The sequence below is a fragment of the Lepidochelys kempii genome, chromosome 2, assembly GCF_965140285.1.
Source record: "Lepidochelys kempii isolate rLepKem1 chromosome 2, rLepKem1.hap1, whole genome shotgun sequence".
In the NCBI taxonomy this organism is placed as follows: Eukaryota; Metazoa; Chordata; order Testudines; family Cheloniidae; genus Lepidochelys; species Lepidochelys kempii.
In genome coordinates, this window is record NC_136381.1 from 143,474,374 (window position 1) to 143,496,239 (window position 21,866).

Here is a 21,866-nt window from a genome sequence, read left to right on the forward strand (position 1 = left end):
TCATTTTTTTCAGAGGTTTATAAATGGCCAGATTTTCATGGGGACACCCTGATACTAGGGTCCCCCCTTCTAGCCAAATATCAAGCTGTTGCTCCAAAGCATGGGGATGCTAGAACTTCTCAAACAAAAGGTTGTATGATGGCTTTAACAACATTTTCTCCCTAATCTCATTTGCAGAAATGGCTGGACTGTTTTTGATGAAATTTTCCAAAACATACTCAGCCTGAGGCAGAAACCCGACATGGATAATGTCAACCCAAATAGTTAAAGTTGGACAATGTTATCAGCAAGTGAAAACAGAGGCTTATAATGGGAAGTGTTGGGAGCTTTAACAATAGGCTGGGCCATAATATAGTAACTACCAGTTCCACCTACAACACTATAACTGTTCCCATTGTGTACATATTCTCACAGCACCTGGAGGCACCACTTTGACACCAGTGATTGATTACCCCAGATCCACCTGCCTTTAAACAGACAGCGGCACAGACCATGCAAACCTACAAACCAAGGTCCTTCATGTATATTCAGCTAGCAGTGCCTGGTGGCTACATACAAAGTATTTTTTTTTTAAATGCTTACGGAGCTCTAGATTGGAGGAAATCAGGAATTTTGTGCTGTTGCTATTTTAAAAAAAGGGTCAGTTTTACAACATTAAATGTTTATAAATAACAATTGTGTGTGCCTAATGTATGTGAATACTCATGCTGTGTGCTCAAATCATCCATGTCCACATGCATATATTTAATGTGGCACCCAACTAGTCATATATGTGCAGAAATAGTTGATTTGCACCTGTACATCAACCACTAGTTAGGCATGCACAATTGCTTATCTGTGCTTCATTTCAAAAATCGGGATCTATATGTGTACAGGCAATCCTTGACTTTATGATGTTCGACTTACGACAATTGGTTTTGACTCTACAATGCTCGGTCCCGCAACGGAGTGGATTGTGGTTCTGAGTTACGAAGTTTCGACTTACGACACAATTTTCAGGAACCACTTGTGTCGCTAAGTCCGAGGACTGCCTGTAATTTGAGTGTGAATGGTGTGTTGATGTTTCTCAAATTGTGAAGTTTGCCCTTTGGTCTTCTGCCTCTGTATTTCACAGTGCTACATCATTTTTTTCTCGAAGAAAAGTTTATGTTAAAAATGACAAAAATGCAGCAGATGAATGGATGTTTCTCTCCCCTCCTCCTTTTTTTTTTTTTTTGGTGGAAACGGTAAAAAATAAAGTTCTTTTTACTTAATATGCTTAGCTCAACAGGACTTTATTGTGGTTTTTAAAGTCTTCAGCTATTTGTGGTTTACTTGTACAGGAAATAATTTTGTTCGCATTTGGTTATCCTCTAATGAATCATGGTAACTGCACTGTGTTGTTGTCTGCCTTGTTCTGTGCTTGGGGAAGAAAAGCACATCTGGCCTGTAAATCAGAACTAAACATCGATACCTCATTCAGCTGTTTATTTAGTGACTGCCCTCTATGTTATATAGGTCTATAGTGCAGATTATCTACACAGTGGTGAAAATCTCATATGGCCCCTTAAAGGATCACACTGGGAAGCCTCCACGCCCCCACAGTATCTCTGATATGTAATATTTGCTACCTGATACAGTGTAACTATGCTTCTTGCAGTAACAAGTATATTCTCTTTTTATTCTTTTAGAAATTGTCCCCTGGTTATGTGTGTTCAGAGCAGAGAATGCTGTGGACTTCTCACAATTAACATTTGACCCAGGACAAAAAGAACTTATTGCTGGAGCAAGGTGAGAAATTTATGTGCTTTTGTTGATTATTCTTGTGTGAAGTTAAGTGCTAGTGAGCCAAATTCTGCGTTCAGTTGTATCTATGCAACTCCATTTACATCAAGTCATGAAGACATACTGAACTGGATGTAACTAGAGTTTCATCTATTATAACTGACAGAAGATTTAAAGTGCTAGGTTGGTTCAGGGTGCATAAGAAGTTGCTCTGTATTCTCACTTTTAGGAGCCTTGTCCTGTAGTCATTGCAAACTCAGAACTCTTATTAATGTCAGTGAGAGATCAACACAGAACATGACCCTACAGTAGTAAGAGGTAAAGTTGCTTTAAGCCCATGTGGGAAGAGTTTAGTTCAGGATACATTTTATAGCAACTCCAAATATGGTTTTACAGCACTTTTTTTTCCCCTTCTATGATCCTATTCATGGTCCAGTCTTGCTGCCTTTTTCTTGAATGGGATATATATTAAGGCAGTAGTTTTCAAACTGTGGTCCATAGTGAAGTACTCTTGCATGCTCTGTAGAGCTTCTTCTGTTGTAGTGGTGAAACATTTGTCGGTCCGCAGACACTGATTTGTCCTAGTAGCTGTAGCACAGTAGAATTCTTTGGTTTCCCAAGACTTTAACCAACTAAACTTAACTTTTAACAAAATATTTTTGACTATATCTATTTTTTTCATTTACAAAGCACCAATCAACATAATATCTAGGTTCCCTCTAACACCAGCAGCGTGTTGCTGCTTCACATTTTTCTTTGGAAGCTCAAGAAGTAGTCCACAAAATAAAGAAGCTTGAGAACTGCATTAGGGCTCAAATTCTGCCATCATACCTGAACAATTTCCATTGGTGTCAATGGAATGGTGTGTGTGTGGTTTGTTTCCGGCAAAATTTGGCCCTGGAGCTCAAACTGATTGTAAAATAGTTTTAATGGCAGCTTTCAAAATCAGGAAAAGCCTGATGAAAAAAAGTTTTTTCAAGAGAAAAGTCTTAGCATGGTCATTTTTAAAAATCTTATTTTAAAACTGCGGAGATTTGTGTTTAAAAACAAACAAAATAAAATTTGAAGACTTTTTATTTTCTGCTTGGCAACTTTAAAATCAAGCTTCAGAATCCCTCCTTAAAATTGCCTTTGCCATGATGTCTACAAGAGTTCACAATGGTTAGGCTGCTGATGTGCTGAGATCACTGCTGGTGATGCAAACTGATATTGTTTCATTTATTTCTTGTTCTCCCTCATCGACCTGTCTGTCTCTCAACCTGTTGTTTCTTGTGTTAGATTGTAAAAGGTCTTTGGAGCAGGGACTGCCTTTTTGTTCTGTGTTTGTACCAAGCCTAATACTGTTGGGTCCTGGCCCATGACTGGGGCTCCTAGGTGCTTCTGCAATACAAATAAATAAATAATAATACAATAATAAGAAGTTGTATTATGTATCTGAGGGTAGAATGAAGACTGTTGTTAAACTAAATCAAGTTCTTAGTAGTTTGAACAGTTTCCAATTTTTTAAATTTTTTTTTCAAATAATGATCACTTTTATTTCTAGAAAGACAAGGCAGGTGAGGTAATATGTTTTATTTTGCCAACTACTCTTGGTGGGAGGGACTAGCTTTCAAACTACACTGAGCTCTTCTTCAAGTCTGGGGAAGGTAACCAGGATGTCTAAGCTAAATACAAGTTGGGATAGATTGTTAATCATAAAGGGTTCACATTTGCTGTAGGAGACCACTTAAAATAAAGTGGACAAATAAGGGTTATCAGGCAGTGGAGTGTGTTACAAATTTGTAATGACCCATACAACCAGTCTGTCTCTTAAGTCCATGGTTTTTAGTGTCTAGCAGAATTATGAATTTAAGTTCCCATGCTTGTCTTTGAAGGTATTGTTCAGGCTTCCTTTGAGGATGAGGACTGAGAGGTCAGCCTTCAAAACAAACAGGCACACACAGCTGCAGCCAATCAACTGCCTTGCCCCTGTGTTTGCAACTAGTCACAGGGAAACCCCTCTGTCCACACACCTTACCGTCTGATTACGGATCCTGTCATAGAGTCCAAGGGTTTCCTTGACTTTCCAGGACCTCCGTGACTTCTTCTGGGGCGGGGCTGGAGCAGCCGCTGGGATTGGGTCAGCCTCCCTGGGGCTGAAGCAGTGGCAGTCCACTTCTGTCACAGGAGCAGTGGTGTGGTTGGAGCAGCTGCAAGCCCCCAGCAGCAGTCTAAATATTGCCTCCCTCCCCGAAGGTATTTTAAGTTAAAAGTCAGGGACACGTCATAGGCTTCCAGGAATTTTTATTTATTGCCCAAAACTGACTTTTACTAACAATACCTGTGACAAAATCTTAACTTTATTTCTGATCAGTCTGGCGAATTGCCTTGGGTGGCAGCTTCCTATTGTTTCAGCTATTACTGCACAAAGGGGCATTTAATTATTACTTCCATTCAGCCTGAAAGAAAGATGCTTAGCACACCTATCAGCTTCAATGAGCTGTACAATATCTGTAGATCAAAGGCTGACTTAATGGCAGCCATTAACACTTTCCAGCAGACCAGCACCCCCACGCTCTGATCTGCCCATCATCCTGATGGAGTTTAAAATGTTGGCACCTTGAATGAAATATCCCAGACAGAAAGAAAATAAATTAACTTTTTTAAAAAATACAAGCTTAACAATTTACGTATTTACTTCGTGTTTTGCTGTGAGGGCATTTTTACAGCAACCCAAATCAATTTGGCTCTGACCTAATCCTCCTTGGAGTTTTCCTTTCTCTCCTTTATCTCTTTTCAGCCAAATCAGGAGGGACTACCTCCAACAGCAGTGGTTCTCAAACTTTTGTACTGGTGACCCCTTTCGCACACAGTGAGCCTCTGAGTGTGACCGCCTCTTATAAATTAAAAACACTTTTTTATATTTAATACTATTATAAATGCTGGAGATGAAGCAGGGTTTGGGATGGAGGCTGACAGCTCATGACGCCCCATGTAATAACCTCACGACCCTCTGAAGGGTCACGACCCTCAGTTTGAGAACCCGTGTACAACAGGCTCCTGATGAGTGTCTGTTGTTTCTACGGAGGTGTTAGCTGAGACAGAATTCTAAATGGGAATTTATGATTGTCTCAACTCTTTTAAGTGACATATCTGAGGAACTGTCCCAGATTGAGGTATCAATAGAGAAGGTTTTGGACAAATTGATGAATTAAAGAGTAATAAGTCACTCGGAGTGGATAGTATTCACCCAAGAGTTCTGAAGGAACTCAGATATAAAATTGCAGCTGTACTTCCTGTGGTATGTAACCTATTTTTTCAAATCAGTCTCTGTACCAGATGACGGGAGGGTAGCTACTGTAACACTGATTTTTAAAAAAAGGCACCAGAGGTGATCCTAGCAGTTACAGGTTGGTAAGCCTAATGTCAGTGACAGGCAAATTGGTTGAAATTATAGTAAAAAACAGAATGATCAGACATAAGAATAAACACGATTTGTTGGGAAAGAGTTTTTGTAAAGGCTTTTGTAAAGAGAAATCATGCCTCAACAATCTATTAGAATTCTTTAAGTGTGTCAACAAGCATGAGGACATGGGGGGATCCAGCTTGAGGTAGTGTACTTGGACTTTCAGAAAGCCTTTGACAAGGTCTCACACCAAAAGCTCACAAGAAGTCATGGGATAAGAGGGAAGGTCCTCTCATGGAACAGTAATTGATTAAAAGATAGGAAACAAAGGGTAGGAATAAATGGTCGGTTTTCACAATGGAGAGAGGTAAATACTGGCCACCTCATCCTCCCTAGCCAGGATGTGTACTGGGATCTGTTCATATGCATAAATGATCTGGAAAAGGGAGTGAGGAGGCAAAATTTACAGATGGTACAAAATTACTCAACATAGTTAAGTCCAAAACTGACTGTGAAGTTACAAAGGTCTCTCACAGAACTAGGTGACTGGGCAGCAAAATGGCAGATGAAATTCAATATTGGTAAATACAAAGTAAGGACATTGGAAAACATAATCCTAACTATACATACAAAATGATGAGGTCTAAATTAGCTGTTACCACTCAGGAACGACATCTTGGAGTCATCATGGACACCTCTCAGAAAACATCCCCATAACGTGTACCAGCAGTCAAAAGAGCTAACAGAATATTAGGAACCATTAGGAAAGGGATATAATAAAACAGAAAATACTGTAATGCCAATATATAAATCCATAGTACACCCACACCTTGAATACTGCGTACAGTTCTGGTTGCCCCATCTCCAAAAAGATATATTAGGATTGGAAAAGGTACAGAGAAGGGCAACAAAAATGATTAGGGGCATGGAACAGCTTCCGTATTAAGAGAGATTAAGAAGAGTTGGACTGTTCCATTTAGAAAAGAGATGACTAAGGGGGGGGATATGTTAGAGGACTACACAATCACAAATGGTGTTGAGAATGTGAATAGGGAAGTTTTATTGACCCCTTCACATAACAAAAAAACTAGGGGGTCACCCAAATAAATTAATAGATAGGTTTAAACCTAACAAAAAGAAATACTTCTTCACACAATGCATAGTTGTCATGGGATGTTGTGAATGCCAAAAATATAACAGGGTTCAACAAAAAATTAGATAAGTTTATGGAAGCCAGGTCCATGGCTATTAACCAAGATGGTCAGGGACTCAACCCCATGCTCTGGGTGTCCCTAAATGTCCAACTGTTAGTAGCTGAGACTGGACAATAGGGAATGGATCACTCAATAATTGCCCTGTTCTGCTCATTCCCTCTGAATCAGCTGACCCTGGCCACTATTAGAAGACAGGATACTGGGCTGGATAGACCATTGGTCTGTCCCAGTATGGCATTTCTTATGTTCTTACAGCTTCAGTTTCAGGGGCATCATTTCAGAAAAATTCAGTGGTGGGGGAGGAGGACAAAGTAGTATCAACATGTAGAACATAATATGTAATTATATAATGACTTGCAAAGTCTTAGGGGCAGCAGGGAGTGAAAGATGTAATGGTGCATACAGAAAAGTCTGGTTCAGGGCAAACCATGTCTTGGAGGGGGTGGGAGGTGTGATTTCCCTTTGCCTCATAGCAAGTGATGCCTCTGCTCAGCTTCCACTGTTACATTATCAGTTTCTGAGGACAGCATTGATGCTTTCTGAGATGTTCCTTATGCATAACTTTTGGTTTAGTCCTGGGGCCGAACTATAGCCTGTACACCACATCACTTACTTTTCCTTCTCCTAGGATTGTGGAACCAGACCAGGTCCCCTCTTTTCAAAGTTTCCTGATATGACCTTACATAATAGAGTCTTTTAATTTTATATGAGGCTATACTCATATTTTTACTAGGAAAAATTTGAACTTTTTCAGTTTTGGATTGTAGGGTTTCTGTTTAGTCCATATGGCCCAAATTACTTTATTCCTCCTCCTTTTCCATACAAGAGGTTTTCTGGGGTCCTTTGCTCATGCCCAAACAAAAGGCGTGCTACGTTACACATTATACTCTCATTGATTGCTGTTCTATAAGCCATCAAGAAGAATGGGCTTTGCTGTTCTCAGTCCCACTGGTATTCCAGAAATATAGCCTGCTGAATCTTTCCATCATCCCATCAGACTGTGGGTGCACTGAAATAGTCTGAATTTTGTGGAACCCTTGAATCTCACAAACTTGCTGAAACACCTTGGATTTACAGTTTGCTGTAGCTCACAAAAGCTTATGCTTAAATAAATTGGTTAGTCTCTAAGATGCCACAAGTACTCCTTTTCTTGATCAGTGTGTATCACACCTAGGACCCCAAATCTGATGAAGAATTCATTCATTAGAACCTCTTGCCACTGTCACAACCTCTTGGTTTCTTATGGGGTAAACTTCAGGCCATTTTATAAAGTAGTCCATAGCTACCAGTAATTATTAATTACCAACCTCTGTCTCAAAGGCCCAAAGTCATCAACATCAATGTGCTCCTTGAGCATCCCCATGAAATACTGCTGCATTGGGGTTCTCTGATTTATGGGGACTCTTCTTTGCAACACAGCATCACATTTCCTGCACCTATTTTCTACATCCTGCCTGCTTTTTCCCAGTAGAAATTCTCTCTTAGCTTGGCTAAGGGGTTTGTAACTTGCAGAATGTCCAGAGGTTTTAAAATTATGATAATCACAGAACTCCTTTTTTCAATTTTTTTGGCACAATCAGCTGCCACCTGTGCACATCACCTACTGGTTTTCACATTTTCTAGTCAATATTTCATCTTTAAATTCCAAACTTTCCCAATGTGACACTGAAAGCTTTTACATTCTTCTGTATATATAGTCATTAATACATTCTATAGATTATATCACCAGGAGAGCCTTTCGGGTAGTACGATAATTTCTCTCTGGCAAAACTAGATTTTTGCTGTAATAAGCCAGCAGCCTCTCAAATCCTCAGTGTCCTTTGTCAATATTGCCCCTGATCTGTAAGTACCAGCATTTGTGTCCAATATGAAAAGGGGTTTGAGACACAGGTAGGCTAAGATAGGAGTTACAAGAACCCTTTTCAGGTCTGAAAATGCTAAATCACACTTTGCTGACCACTGACATTGTTTCCCTTTTTCACCCACCCTACACAATGGTTCTGCAGTAGTGGCAATATCACAAATAAACCTTCTATAATAAGAGCAGAACCGTACAAAACTCTGTGCATCTGTCAGCATCTGGGGAGTTCACCAGTCCTGTACAACCTCAGTTTTCTTTTTGTCAGTGGAAATTCCTACACAGTTATCAGCCATACTGAGATCCAAACCAATTGTTAGCTCATTCACTATATCGGGTATTCAGCCTTCTTTCTTGAATTCCAGTAGTCCAATTTTCAAACTCAATGTTCTCAATCTTAGGATGGGTGTCCTTGCCTGATTCACGGTCTCCATTTGAGATCAATTGGATGGTTCAGTTTAGAATCCCCTATTCTCTAGGACTGTTAGTATGTGTAGCCTAATAATTGTCATATTGTGATATAATGGCTCTGTAATCACATCAGCCAACTCCCTCAGCACCCTCAAATGCATTGTATCCAGCCCTATGGACTTGTGCATGTCCAGCTTTTCTAAGTAGTCCTTAACCTGTTCTTTCACAATTGAGGACTGCTCACCTCCTCCCCATACTGTGCTGCCCAGTGCGGCAATCTGGGAGCTGACCTTGTTTGTGAAGACTGAGGCAAAAAAAGCACTGAGAAATTCATCTTTTTCCTCATCATCTGTCACTAGGTTGCCTTCCCCATTCAGTAAGGGGTCCCACACTTTTCCTGTCCTCCTTCTTGTTGCTAACATACCTGTAGAAATCCTTCTTGTTACCCTTCACATCCCTTGCTAGCTGCAACTCCAATTGTGCTTTGGCCTTCCTGATTACAGCCCTGCATGCTTGAGCAATATCTTTATACTCCTCCCTAGTCATCTGTCCAAGTTTCCACTTCTTGTAAGCTTCCTTTTTGTGTTTAAGCTCCCCAAAGTTTTCTCTGTTAAGCCAACCTGGTCGCCTGCCATATCTCCTATTCTTTTTGCATATCAGGATGGTTTGTTCCTGCACCCTCAATAAGGCTTCTTTAAAATACAGCCAGCTCTCCTGGACTCCTTTCCCCCTCATATTAGCCTCCAGGGGATCCTGCCCATCAGTTCCCTGCGGGAGTCAAAGTCTGCTTTTCTGAAGTCCAGGTGTCTGTATTCTGCTGCTCTCCTTTCTTCTTTTTGTCAGGATCCTGAATTCAGCCATCTCATGATCATATTAGACATAGAGCTGTATTACAGGGCTCATGGTAATCAGCTTCCACCTTCATCACTAGCAGCTGCTTCCTTTTCTGATTGGTCACTTCAAGGAAAGATTTAAGTTCTGTGGCAAATTTCAGAGCTTCCTGTAGTGTCCTTTGCCTCCTTTCGCTGATCTTGATCTGGAAGCCCAAATCCAGTTGAGCATCTATAAATTGGTCCATTGCTAATTCATCCTGGAAGTCCTTGCTCATATCTGAGTTCACCAGAAACACAAATCTCCCAAGGTCCTGTGCCTGTTCAGGTGAGATTTCTTTTTTCCTCTCTTACCATTTCTTAGGTGCGCCCTGACCTGCAAAGAGCTTGTAGCAGGTCTGGATAACTGACTCTTTTTTCTGGAGTAAGCTCTGCAGGACCATCAGAGCCAGGCCATTCAAGTTGGCTGCTAGAAACCTCCTTCTCTGTTCTTTTCCATACCTGTTAATTTGGCCTATGATGTTAAACTGAGCCAAATAATCCACCCAGGGAGTTTTATTCCTGTAAGATAATGGGCTTTTGTGTTACTTGAGCTAGAACAATCTGACCTGTCCCCCCTGAAGATTAGAAACAGGTTAGAAAAGTTTTGGAAATGTCCTGTCTTCCCCAGTTGTTGTATGCAGTGTTGTTGTAGCCGTCTTGGTCCCAGGATATTAGAGGGACAAGGTGGGTGTGGTAGTATCTTTTATTGATTCATCTTGTCTCTGTCTTGCCCAAATCACCTGGATGGTCTGATTCCTTATTCGGATGGCTGACTTGCACTGTGATCCAGGACCCTTTGAATTCCTTCTGTCTGGAGCTGAAATGATAGCTCCTTAAATCCTTGCTCTTGTGGACTTGTACTGGCAAGTTCCAAGTAAGCCAAAGTTTTCCTGGTCTTCCCTATAATCTGGAAAATATTTTGGTCCGTTGCAGTCAGGTTGCTCGTCACCTCTCTCTGTCTTGCCAGACCAGACTGGAAATTTTTGTTTTGGACTTTCAAATCTGCCTTGATACTTGATAGCTGCTACCCCAACACAGATTGTATCTCTAAACAGAGGTCGTCTCTCTGTCCTTGTCCAGGTATTGCTTTATTATTTTTTGTGACATCTCTAGCTCTTTTTTTTAGATCTTGTTTTAATTTCTTCTGGCCATCTTTTTGTTCTGTGAGCTCTTCCATTATTTGTTCCATCTTCTTTCAACAGGAATAATACCTCACAATTTCTCTCACTGGAAACTCTATCTCAATATTGCCCCTTTCGGCCTGAGCAGCTAGCTAATATTTGTCGCCCTGCAGGCTTATTTCTGTTCAGAGAAGAAATTGGTTATTCAAATCAGGTATTGGTTTAGTGCAGTCTTCTTTATTTATAAAGAATGTACACAAAGTTCTATTTCCCTGAACACAATAGGAACACACAACAGCAGGCAGTTTCCTTGCTCATAATTTCCAGTCAGTCCCTAGGAGCTCTGTCTCTCTGTTCCTTCTCAGAGCCAAGCTTGCAACTGCTTGTCTTGCTTTCAAGTGCCTTTCTTCTGTCTTTCTACTTCCTACACACACACCTTGCCAAAGATCCCCTAAGGTCCTGCATCCGGAATCAGGGAACCCCCTCAGCCCACAGTATTTAGCTTCTGATCAGGCCTTGCTATGTGGTCAATTGCCTTATCAGCTTTAATTAGCTCTATGATTTTCTTTGGATCAAAGACTCACTTGATGGCAGCCATTAACAACTTCCAGGATAACAACAGATTGTTTTATAGTCCACATTGAAACTGAAGCACAGCTGTAGAGACACTGGCTTTTTTTTTTTTTAAAGTAACAGTTCTCCTTCTGTCAGCCTGTTGTGCAAAATAAGATATATATATGTGTTAGTGGAAAGGGACTTCCGAAACAAGGGAGCAACTCCTGGAATGACTGATGCCTTAGCTTGGTTCTTAGTGACAAAATGTAATTAACTACCTGCCTGGGACAATTCTCCACAAACTGCCTGCATAGCAAAATTCATTCAGAAAAATATGGGGGGAACTTTATCATTCTCAGTTTTGATAAAATATCCCAAAGAGCAATTTCAAAGAAAAGTGAAGATTTCAATACAATTTCTGAAACTGAACCAGAAAGGGAAGGTCAGTTCTTTATGACTCCTAAGTTTTGAAATTTGCTCAGGTAAGAAATAGCAGAGGATGTGCTATTATATCAGTTGTTTCTAGACTGAACTCAAGCAAGACTTTCAAATAAACACTGACTTACAGAAAACATTAATAATGAGTCTTAAATTTTGTTTTTTGTGTGAGACTGTACTGTTTTGTTTTATGTACTGTGTGACAAAGTTCCTCCTCTACGTTGGTGGGTCTTGCGCTTATTGGCGGATTTGCTCGCCTTGGAGCATCACGGCAGCCCTCAGTTTTGCCGTTTTTGCTCCTCCTGTGTCTGACCAGGAGTTGGGAGGATTTGCGGGGAACCCGGGCCCACCCTCTGCTCCAGGTTCCAGCCCAGGGCCCTGTGGAATGCAGCTGGCCAGAGTGTCTCCTGGAACAGCTGTGCGACAGCTACAACTCCCTGGGCTACTTCCCCATGGCCTCCTCCCAACACCTTCTTTATCCTCACCATAGGATCTTCCTCCTGGTGTCTGATAATGCTTGTACACCTCAGTCCTCCAAAAGTATGCGTTCTCACTCTCAGCTCCTAGCACCTCTTGATCCCAGCTCCTTAGATGTGCACCACAAACTCAAGTGAGCTCCTTTTTAAACCCAGGTGCCCTGATTAGCCTGCCTTCATTGATTCTAGCAGCTTCTTGATTGGCTGCAGGTGTTCTAATCAGCCTGTCTGTCTTAATTGTCTCCAGAAGGTTCCTGATTGTTCTGGAACCTTCCCTGTTAGGAAACGGAACGTCTTTTGCTTGCTCCTCAGCTATCTGCTTTCTGTTCTTTCCTAAAGCCCCCTGGCCCGGATTTTTCTTACTTTTTGCACCTGCCTTAGTCCCCCCCCCGACCGGGCCAGACGCTTTTTTTGTTTTCTTTTCATTTTTTGTGGGTTTTTTTCCGTCTACGTCCTTCGCCGGCCATCCCCCCCCACGCCTGCTTTCGGGCGCAGCTATTTGCCTCAGCTGAGCCCCCGGAGGAGGGGGGGGAAGATTGCCGATTTTGCTGTCCGGAGGGGGGAGTGGAAACCCCCAGACCCAGCCGTTTTGCCAGCAGCTCGGACCTTACAACGTTCTTAACATGCCGGAAGCCTTGGAACACAGCCAACACAGCCGGAGAAGAAGATTTCAGAAGACAGGAGAAATAACCCAGGGAAGCTACAAATCATCGTGAAGGGGGCCGTAAGACTGAGTAATTTTCTGAATTATACTCTCGTGGGGGGGAGTTTGACTGTGGTTTACTTGCGTTTGTGGCGGCACAGGGGGTGTGGCACGGAGCTTCCCCCCGATCCATCGGTGCCCCTAACCCCCCCCACCATTACTACAACTGTCACGGCCCCCCCTGCCGCCCGTCCCTGCTGGCAACCTGCCATCTACCTTCGGATCCAGTTGTTCGCTTTGAACTTTGCCTTTCGGACCGGACATAACAGCCAACCAACCGAGACTCTTTGGACAAACGTGCGTGGGTCTGCACACCCCCGCTCCAGATTGCTTATCCCACAGCTTGCCCCTATTATCGGACCCCGATTTTGTTTCCTCCCCCCACCCCCAGTCCAACCCCTTCAGCATTCCCCTCCCCCTGCCTGCAGCCCAGCAGGGAGGAGCGGTTACTCTGCTTCCCCCTCCCTCCTCCCCCTTCCGGTGTCTCCCCGTCTCTCCCTGCTCCCAATGGCGGGGAATGAGAAGGGCGAGGCCCCTCTAACAAAATCAGCTGTTCCTCCCCCACCTTCCCCCCTGCCCGACCCCCAAGGTCTCCCCCCACCACTATTGTCAAAATACTTGCCACCCCTCCCCCCCGCTGGGGCACCGGCAGCAGGAGGCACCGGGGTGATTACTGCTGCTGCTGCACCCACCGCCCCCCCAGATTCTAGGAACCCCTCCCCCAGCTGGCCGGAAAGGCCAGGTTGGGAAGAAAGGAAAGGGCCCCGCTAAAACCACTAAGCCCTCCATGGCAGGGGCTGCCCCCACCACTGTGGCCTCGTCATCGACCGTGGTGCCCCTCCCTGTGTTTCCCTCCACCAGCTCTGCGATTGTCCCTCCCCCGGCCCCCAGGACGTATGCCCGGGTGGTGATGGGCTCCCCCCTGCCTGCCGCCTCGTCATCTCGCCCCCCCCCGCCTCCGCTACCATCACCAGCGGCCGGGGCCCTTTCCCCGCCTTGACCAGGAGGCACGGTGTCCGTTGCCTCCTGGTGCCCACCTCGCCCCACGTGGAGACATACGTGCAGGCGTTGGCGAAGGTGGTAGGACCCACGGCTATTGTGGCGGCCTCCAAGATGTATGGGAAGGTCGTTTTTTTCTTAGCTTCGGAGGCTGCCGCCCAGGAGGCGGTGGAGAGGGGCCTGGCGGTGGGGGGGGGGATGTTTGTCCCTCTAGAGCCGCTAGAAGACCTGGGCATTCGCCTCGTCCTCACCTCCGTTCCTCCCTTCTTACCCAATGCTGCCCTGTTACCCGCTCTCTCCATCCTGGGGAAACTTGTCTCTGTCATCAGCCCTCTCCCGTTGGGCTGCAAGGACCCCACCCTCCGTCACGTCCTTTCATTCTGCCGGCAAGTGCAGCTTCTACTGCCGGCGGGGGCGCGTGACGGAGAGGCGCTCAAGGGGTCTTTCCTAGTCCCCTACCAGGGAGCCCGCTATCGGGTCTTTTACTCCACCGGAGAGGCCCGGTGCTACCTCTGCTGCTCAGCGGGGCATGTCCGCAGAGACTGCCCTTTGGCCCGGGGGGGGAGGGGCACCCGAGACCCCCGAGACCCGGCAGGACATCGGCCCCGTCGTTGCCGATGCCCCTGGCTGCCCAGCACCTGAAACCAACCCTCCTCCTACTTGACCCATCGCTGCTCCCATCCGGGCCCAAGAGATACCTTCCCTACAATGCCCGGGCGAGCAAGGGAGTTCCACCTTGCTAGTACCAATCCAGTAGAGCCTATGGAGGAGGGTGTGGCAAGGATATTACCGGGTACAGGAGAGGGCCCGCCCCAAGGAGAACCCCCCGCCCTCCATGCTGCCTCACCGCTACCCCCCCGAACCCGTGAACTATCACCTCCGCCCCCCGACATGACCCCTGCTAACCAACCCCCAGACGACACTATGGAGGCTGGACCCTAGTCCAGGGGAAGCGAGGCAAGCGGAAGGCTCGAGCTCCGCTGCATCCATCCGACGCGGAAGCCCCCGGAAGACCAGGAAAGGAGGCACTGATATTGAGCCTCCCGCTACGGCCACGAGTGAGATCCATCTGCTGGTGTCGGGAGGGGAAGACGGACCGGCAATGGAGGGCAGAATCCCCCCTCCACGGGATACCCTCCCCTCCGAGACTCCTGAGGACGCCCCTTCTGCCTGGATACCACCCGAACCTCCCGCGGACCCCGAGGCGACCGTTGAGGCGGGCCCTAGAGGAGAGGCCCCTGGGGTAGCAGGAGCTGGCCTCTCCTCCGTGTACGCGGAGATTGAGGCCCTAGATTTGACCCCGGTCACCCAGGGAGAGGATGATCTACTGCTGGCTGGCCTCAAGCTGGGCAACGTTACCCCAGCCCCCCTTTCCCCATGCTCCCTCCCCCTAATTGCCTTCCCGGGCGAGCACCCTGCAGAAGGTGGTCCACCACCTGATGCCATGGCCGCCAAGACCACCACAGAGCCAGCGCCTAGCATTACTGGGGGCCCCCTCCCTTACCCCTTACCCCTTGACTCTGCTCAGGAGGTACTTTCCTTTAGCTGCTTGCCTCCTGAAACCCCCAGAGCCTTACCCCTGCCCCTGCCCCCACCCCTGTCCTTGCCCAAGTCCCCTTCTCCTGCAATGCTAATGCCGCCCCTGGGGTTATTTCCTTCCTGCCTTTCGCAGATTCCCCCCAGAGAGCAGTCTTTGCACTTTCTAGTCGCGACCCATTAGGAGTTGCAATTTTTTCCCTGCCATCCCCCTCCACCCCAAGGCGTGAAATGAATTTAATAACCCCAACCTGTCAGACACCCCGTCGGTGGTCCACACCCTGTCTACCCGCCTTAGCGGACCACGAGGCTGTATTAAGAGCCCCACCAGGGAATACCTCGGAAATTGTAACCCCGCCCCCCCCATGAGCTGCGGCATGCGCTACGGAAGTTCCTAGAACACAGCCGTGGCGCCCGCGATAGGGTACAGCTGGCTCTTCAGCTATGGGGGGACTTTGACCAAATACTCCATGCCACAAAGGCCCTTATACAGGAGGGCAGGGGGCAAGGAAGGTGCGGTGCTGCGGCCTACGAGCGAGCCCGCGGCTTCCAACACGATCTACTCATCCACGGGATGGGTCACGGGTTACTGCGCAACCCGCCGGGGGCCCTGAACACCCCCACCAACAAGAAACCCCCACCCCCCCAGCCCTCCGCATGACACCTCTTATTATTGCGACCCTGAATACCAGGGGCTGTAGGATGGCTCTCCGCAGGTCCCAGGTGATCTCTTACCTTCGGGAAGGGGGGTACTCTGTAGTTTTCCTGCAGGAGACCCATACGGACCCGACCGCCGAGGACAGGTGGAGGCTGGAGTGGGGGGGACGGGGTATACTTTAGCCACTTCACGACTTGGCAAGCTGGAGTGGCGACCCTGTTCTCCCCCAACCAATGGCCCGAGGTGCTAAGGGTCACTGAGGCCGTGCCGGGCCACCTGCACCTTCGAGTCCGTATGGAGGGGCTCGTGGTCAATCTTGTTAACATCTATGCCCCGCAAATGAGCTCAAGGCGACCACAATTCTATCAGCAGGTGTCCGACTTTCTCGGCACCCTAGATTCGCACTAGTGCCTGGTCCTGGGAGGGGACTTTAACACCACCCTCGAGGAACGGGACCGTTCAGGGGCCGAGCCGAGCCCGGCCGCCGCGAATATTCTCCGAGGGATAGTTGAACATCATGTTTCTTGACTTTAGCAAAGCTTTTGACACGGTCTCCCATAGTATTCTTGTCAGCAAGTTAAGGAAGTATGGGCTGGATGAATGCACTATAAGGTGGGTAGAAAGCTGGCTAAATTGTCGGGCTCAACGGGTAGTGATCAATGGCTCCATGTCTAGTTGGCAGCCGGTATCAAGTGGAGTGCCCCAAGGGTCGGTCCTGGGGCCGGTTTTATTCAATATCTTCATAAATGATCTGGAGGATGGTGTGGATTGCACTCTCAGCAAATTTGCGGATGATACTAAACTGGGAGGAGTGGTAGATACGCTGGAGGGGAGGGATAGGATACAGAAGGACCTAGACCAATTGGAAGATTGGGCCAAAAGGAATCTGATGAGGTTCAATAAGGATAAGTGCAGGGTCCTGCACTTAGGACGGAAGAACCCAATGCACAGCTACAGACTAGGGACCGAATGGCTAGGCAGCAGTTCTGCAGAAAAGGACCTAGGGGTGACAGTGGACGAGAAGCTGGATATGAGTCAGCAGTGTGCCCTTGTTGCCAAGAAGGCCAATGGCATTTTGGGATGTATAAGTAGGGGCATAGCGAGCAGATCGAGGGACGTGATCGTTCCCCTCTATTCGACATTGGTGAGGCCTCATCTGGAGTACTGTGTGCAGTTTTGGGCCCCACACTTCAAGAAGGATGTGGATAAATTGGAGAGAGTCCAGCGAAGGGCAACAAAAATGATTAGGGGTCTGGAACACATGAGTTATGAGGAGAGGCTGAGGGAGCTGGGATTGTTTAGCCTGCAGAAGAGAAGAATGAGGGGGGATTTGATAGCTGCTTTCAACTACCTGAAAGGGGGTTCCAAAGAGGATGGCTCTAGACTGTTCTCAATGGTAGCAGATGACAGAACGAGGAGTAATGGTCTCAAGTTGCAGTGGGGGAGGTTTAGATTGGATATTAGGAAAAACTTTTTCACTAAGAGGGTGGTGAAACACTGGAATGCGTTACCTAGGGAGGTGGTAGAATCTCCTTCCTTAGAGGTTTTTAAGGTCAGGCTTGACAAAGCCCTGGCTGGGATGATTTAACTGGGAATTGGTCCTGCTTCGAGCAGGGGGTTGGACTAGATGACCTTCTGGGGTCCCTTCCAACCCTGATATTCTATGATTCTATGATCACTCCCTAGTGGACATCTGGCGTGACCATCACCCAGATGACACTTCCACGTTCACTTTTGTCCGGGTGGAGGCCGTATTTACTTATCCCATTTCCATCTTTCACAGGCCCACTCCTCTGCCATTCGGCCGGCCCCATTCTCCGACCACCATTTAGTCACCATAATGGTCTCCCTCCGTGCAGAGAGACCGGGGCCGGCCTATTGGCACTTTAACAACAGCCTGTTGCAGGACGAGAGCTTTGTGACGTCCTTCCGGGAGTTTTGGCTGGCCTGGCGAAAGCAGTGGCGTGCCTTTCCCTCGGTGCGGCGATGGTGGGATCTCGGGAAGGTGCGCGCCAAGCTCTTCTGCCGTGACTACACTTGGGGCACCAGCCGACGGCGAAATGCGGCGATAAAGCAGTTGGAACGGGAGGTCTTAGAGATGGAGAGGCGCCTGGCCGCCAACCCCGAGGACCCGTCCTTCTGCGGAGCGTGCCGGGAGAAGCGGGAGGAGCTCCGGGCCCTCGAGGACCACTGGGCCCGAGGTGCCTTCGTTCGGTCCCGCATCCGCCTCCTTCGGGAGAGGGACCGCGGCTCCCGCTTCTTCTATGCCCTGGAGAAAACGAGGGGGGCCAAGAAACACGTCACCTGCCTTCTTGCGGAAGATGGCACCCCCCTCACGGATCCAAAGGAGATGTGAGGGAGGGCCCGTGACTTCTACACAAGCCTTTTCTCCCCGGATCCGACCGATCCTGGCGCTTGCAGGGTGCTCTGGGAGGAACTCCCCACGGTCAGTGTGGGCGACCGAGACCGACTAGAGTTGCCTCTCACCCTGGCCGAGTTCTTGGAAGCCCTCCGTCGCATGCCCACCAATAAATCTCCAGGCATGGACGGGCTGACCGTGGAGTTTTACCGCGCGTTCTGGGACATCCTCGGCCCAGACCTACTCACCATCTGGGCTGAGTCCTTGCAGAGTGGGGTCCTCCCTCTGTCGTGCAGGTGAGCGGTGCTCGCCTTGCTGCCGAAGAAGGGGGACCTCCGCAATTTACGAAACTGGCGTCCCGTCTCACTCCTTAGCACGGATTACAAAATCGTAGCGAAAGCAATCTCGCTGTGGCTAGGGTCCGTGATGGCGGACGTGATCAACCCAGACCAGACCTATACTGTCCCGGGTCGCAGCATTTTTGACAACCTCTTTCTAGTCCGAGACCTTTTGGAACTCGGGCGGAGAGATGGTCTGTCGTTCGCCCTCCTGTCTCTTGATCAGGAGAAGGTGTTCGATAGAGTAGACCATAGGTACCTCCTGAGCACTCTGCAGGCGTTTGGATTCGGACCTCAGTTTGTGAGTTTTCTCCGGGTGCTGTATGCCTCCGCGGAGTGTTTGGTTAGGCTCAACTGGACCCTAAATGAACCGGTCAGCTTTGGGCGAGGAGTGCGGCAGGGGTGCCCCCTCTCGGGCCAGTTGTACGCTCTGGCGATCGAGCCTTTCCTCTGTCTCCTCCGCAGGAGGATGACAGGGTTGGTGCTGCGGGAGCCGGAGCTGTGGCTGGTCCTGTCGGTGTATGCCAATGACGTACTCCTCGTGGTCCAGGACCCGGGCGACTTGGCGCGAGTGGAGGCATGCCAGACCATCTATTCGGCAGCCTCCTCCGCCCGAGTCAACTGGGTCAAGAACTCTGGCTTGGCGGTGGGGGACTGGTGGCAGGTAAGCTCCCTCCCACCCGCGCTTCAGACCATCCGGTGGAGTGCGGGTCCACTGCTCTATCTCGGCGTTTACCTTTCCGCCACGCATCCTTCCCCGCCGGAGAACTGGCAAAATTTAGAGGGCGGGGTGATAGAGCGGATCCGGAGATGGACGAGGCTACTCCGATGTCTCTCCCTCCGAGGGAGAGCACTGGTGCTTAACCAACTAGTCCTGTCCACGCTCTGGTACTGGCTCAACACCCTGGCCCCGGCCCCGGGTTTCCTGACCCACCTCCGGAGATTGATTCTAGAGTTCTTCTGGTCAGGAATGCACTGGGCTCCTGTTGGAGTTCGTCATTTACCCCTGAAGGAAGGAGGGCAGGGCCTGAAGTGTCTGTACACTCAGGTCCGCGTTTTCCGCCTCCAGGCCCTGCAGAGGCTCTTTTATAGTGCACGTAGTTCGGCGTGGAGCATACTGGCGCATGCCTTCCTGCGCCGTTTCCAAGGGCTTCGATATGACCGGCAGCTCTTTTATCTTTCTCCGAGGGGTTTTCCGCGAGACCTCTCTGGGCTGCCGGTCTTTTACCAGGACCTCCTCCGGACCTGGAAACTGTTTCTAACGACCAGGTCCGTGGCGGCCACCGTGAGAGCAGATCTCCTCACGGAGCCCCTGCTACACAACCCCCAGCTCCGTGTGCAGGAGGCGGAGTCCCGCTCGGTGCACCAGAGGTTGGTCCTGGCTGAAGTCACGAGGGTCGGAGACCTCCTGGACTATGACCAGAGAGACTGGCTGGATCCCCTGATGCTCGCTCGGCGCATGGGGCTCTCCAGCCCTCGTACCCCGCGGCGCGTACTTCAGGAGGTGAAGGCTGCCTTGACCCCCGCTGCTCTGGCTTATGTCAACCGAGCCTTGCGAGAGGGCGCACCCCGCCCATCCTCTACCCCAGGCCCGCCGGACCTTTCCATTGGGCCCCTACCGTGCCGATCCCAACAAACCCCTCACCCTTTCACTGCAAGCCGGCTGCATGAACTGCAGCCGGTCAGTTTTCAAATTGCACCACGGAAATATTTATACACACTCACGCTTCACACGCTTCACACCCTTCATGCCCACACCCTGGCGTCCCACACCGACACAAAGTGGCGGGACCTCCTGCCACCTTTGGAGGGTGAGCAACGTCGTTGGGCCAGCCTGTATTCCACCTTGGTCCCGAGGCCCGTCGGGGACATCAGTTGGCGGCTCCTTCACGGAGCTGTGAGAACGGGCGTGTTTCTGACACTGTTTACCCCCATCCCGGATACTTGCCCTTTTTGTAATGTGAGGGAAACCCTGGCGCACGTATATTTAGAGTGTGCCAGATTGCAGCCCCTTTTCCGGCTCCTCACAAATATTCTATTGCGCTTCTGGCTTCATTTCTCCCCTCACCTTTTTATCTATACACTTCCCATCCGTGGCCCCACAAAGTCGCGGGATCTCCTGGTCAACCTCCTCCTAGCCTTGGCTAAAACAGCCATTTATAAAACCAGAGAGAGGAGGTTGGCCCATGAAACGTCCTGCGATTGTGGGGCCTTTTTCCGATCCTCAGTACATTCACATATCTGGGCGGAGTTCCTCTGGGCGGCGTCCACCGACTCCCTTGACGCCTTCGAGGAGCGGTGGGCGCTGTCCGGGGTTCTCTGCTCAGTGACCCCGTCCGGTTCCCTCCGTCTGACCCTTTGATGGAGGGGAAGAGCGAGAGATGCCAGCCCCAGCCGTTGCTGCTGTGGATACCATCATTACTGTCATCTAGGAGGGGTCCTATAATATATGGGTGTCTACCTCCCCCACCCCTAAACCGCCCACCCCGCAGCCGTGCCCATCTTGCCGGGCACTCTCAGGAGAGGGATGATCGGTGACACTGGACGCGGCACTAGGTAACTCGAGGGGGTGGAAGAACACGAGTGTGGAGGAAGCCCCCCCGCTCTAGGCCACCAGGTAACTCAGGAGGGTGGAAGACCACGAGTGTCGAGGAAGTCCCCCCGCTCTGGGCCCAGGCTAGCCTGAACACTTCTCCCTCCTGAAAGCTTCTGTGTTATACCTTCTGTTTGCGTTGTTTTGTTGCATACTTTGTTTTGTTTCCTTTGGTAAATCTTGTAAGTGTTCCAAATAAACTTTTTTTTCTGTTTCAAAAAAAAAAAAACAACCTTCCCTGTTACCTTACCCAGGGAAAAGGGACCTACTTAGCCTGCTCTCCTGCTGCTGCCCTCTGGCCTAGGCTTTCCTTGTTTTTTGCTCCTGCTTTCGGCTTCCCCCCCAACCGGGCCAGACGCTCTCCCCCCTTTCTTTTCTTTTTGTTGTTTTTTTTTCTTTCTCTGCTGTTGCTAGAATGCTGGCTGGCTGCCAGCCGGCTGTTAGCCCCCCGCCCCCAGCCCGCCCTTGGACGCTGCTGCCACTCAGCTGAAACCGCCCCCCCCATGAGAGGGGGGGGCCTGTTGGCCCTCTTCCCCAGAGCGGGGGAGTGGAAGGACCCAGCCCCCAAACCCAGCCACTTGCTGTT

The 21,866-nt window shown here is 48.7% G+C and overlaps 1 protein-coding gene across 1 annotated transcript in view; it reads left to right on the forward strand.

Moving 5' to 3' along the window:
- SEMA5A (semaphorin 5A) overlaps window positions 1-21,866 on the forward strand; it is a 656,101-nt gene that overhangs the window by 224,249 nt on the left and 409,986 nt on the right. Inside the window, exon 3 of the mRNA XM_073332370.2 lies at window positions 1,671-1,770. Coding sequence (XP_073188471.1) covers window positions 1,671-1,770 — 100 coding nt within the window. The remainder of the gene's footprint in view (window positions 1-1,670; window positions 1,771-21,866) is intronic.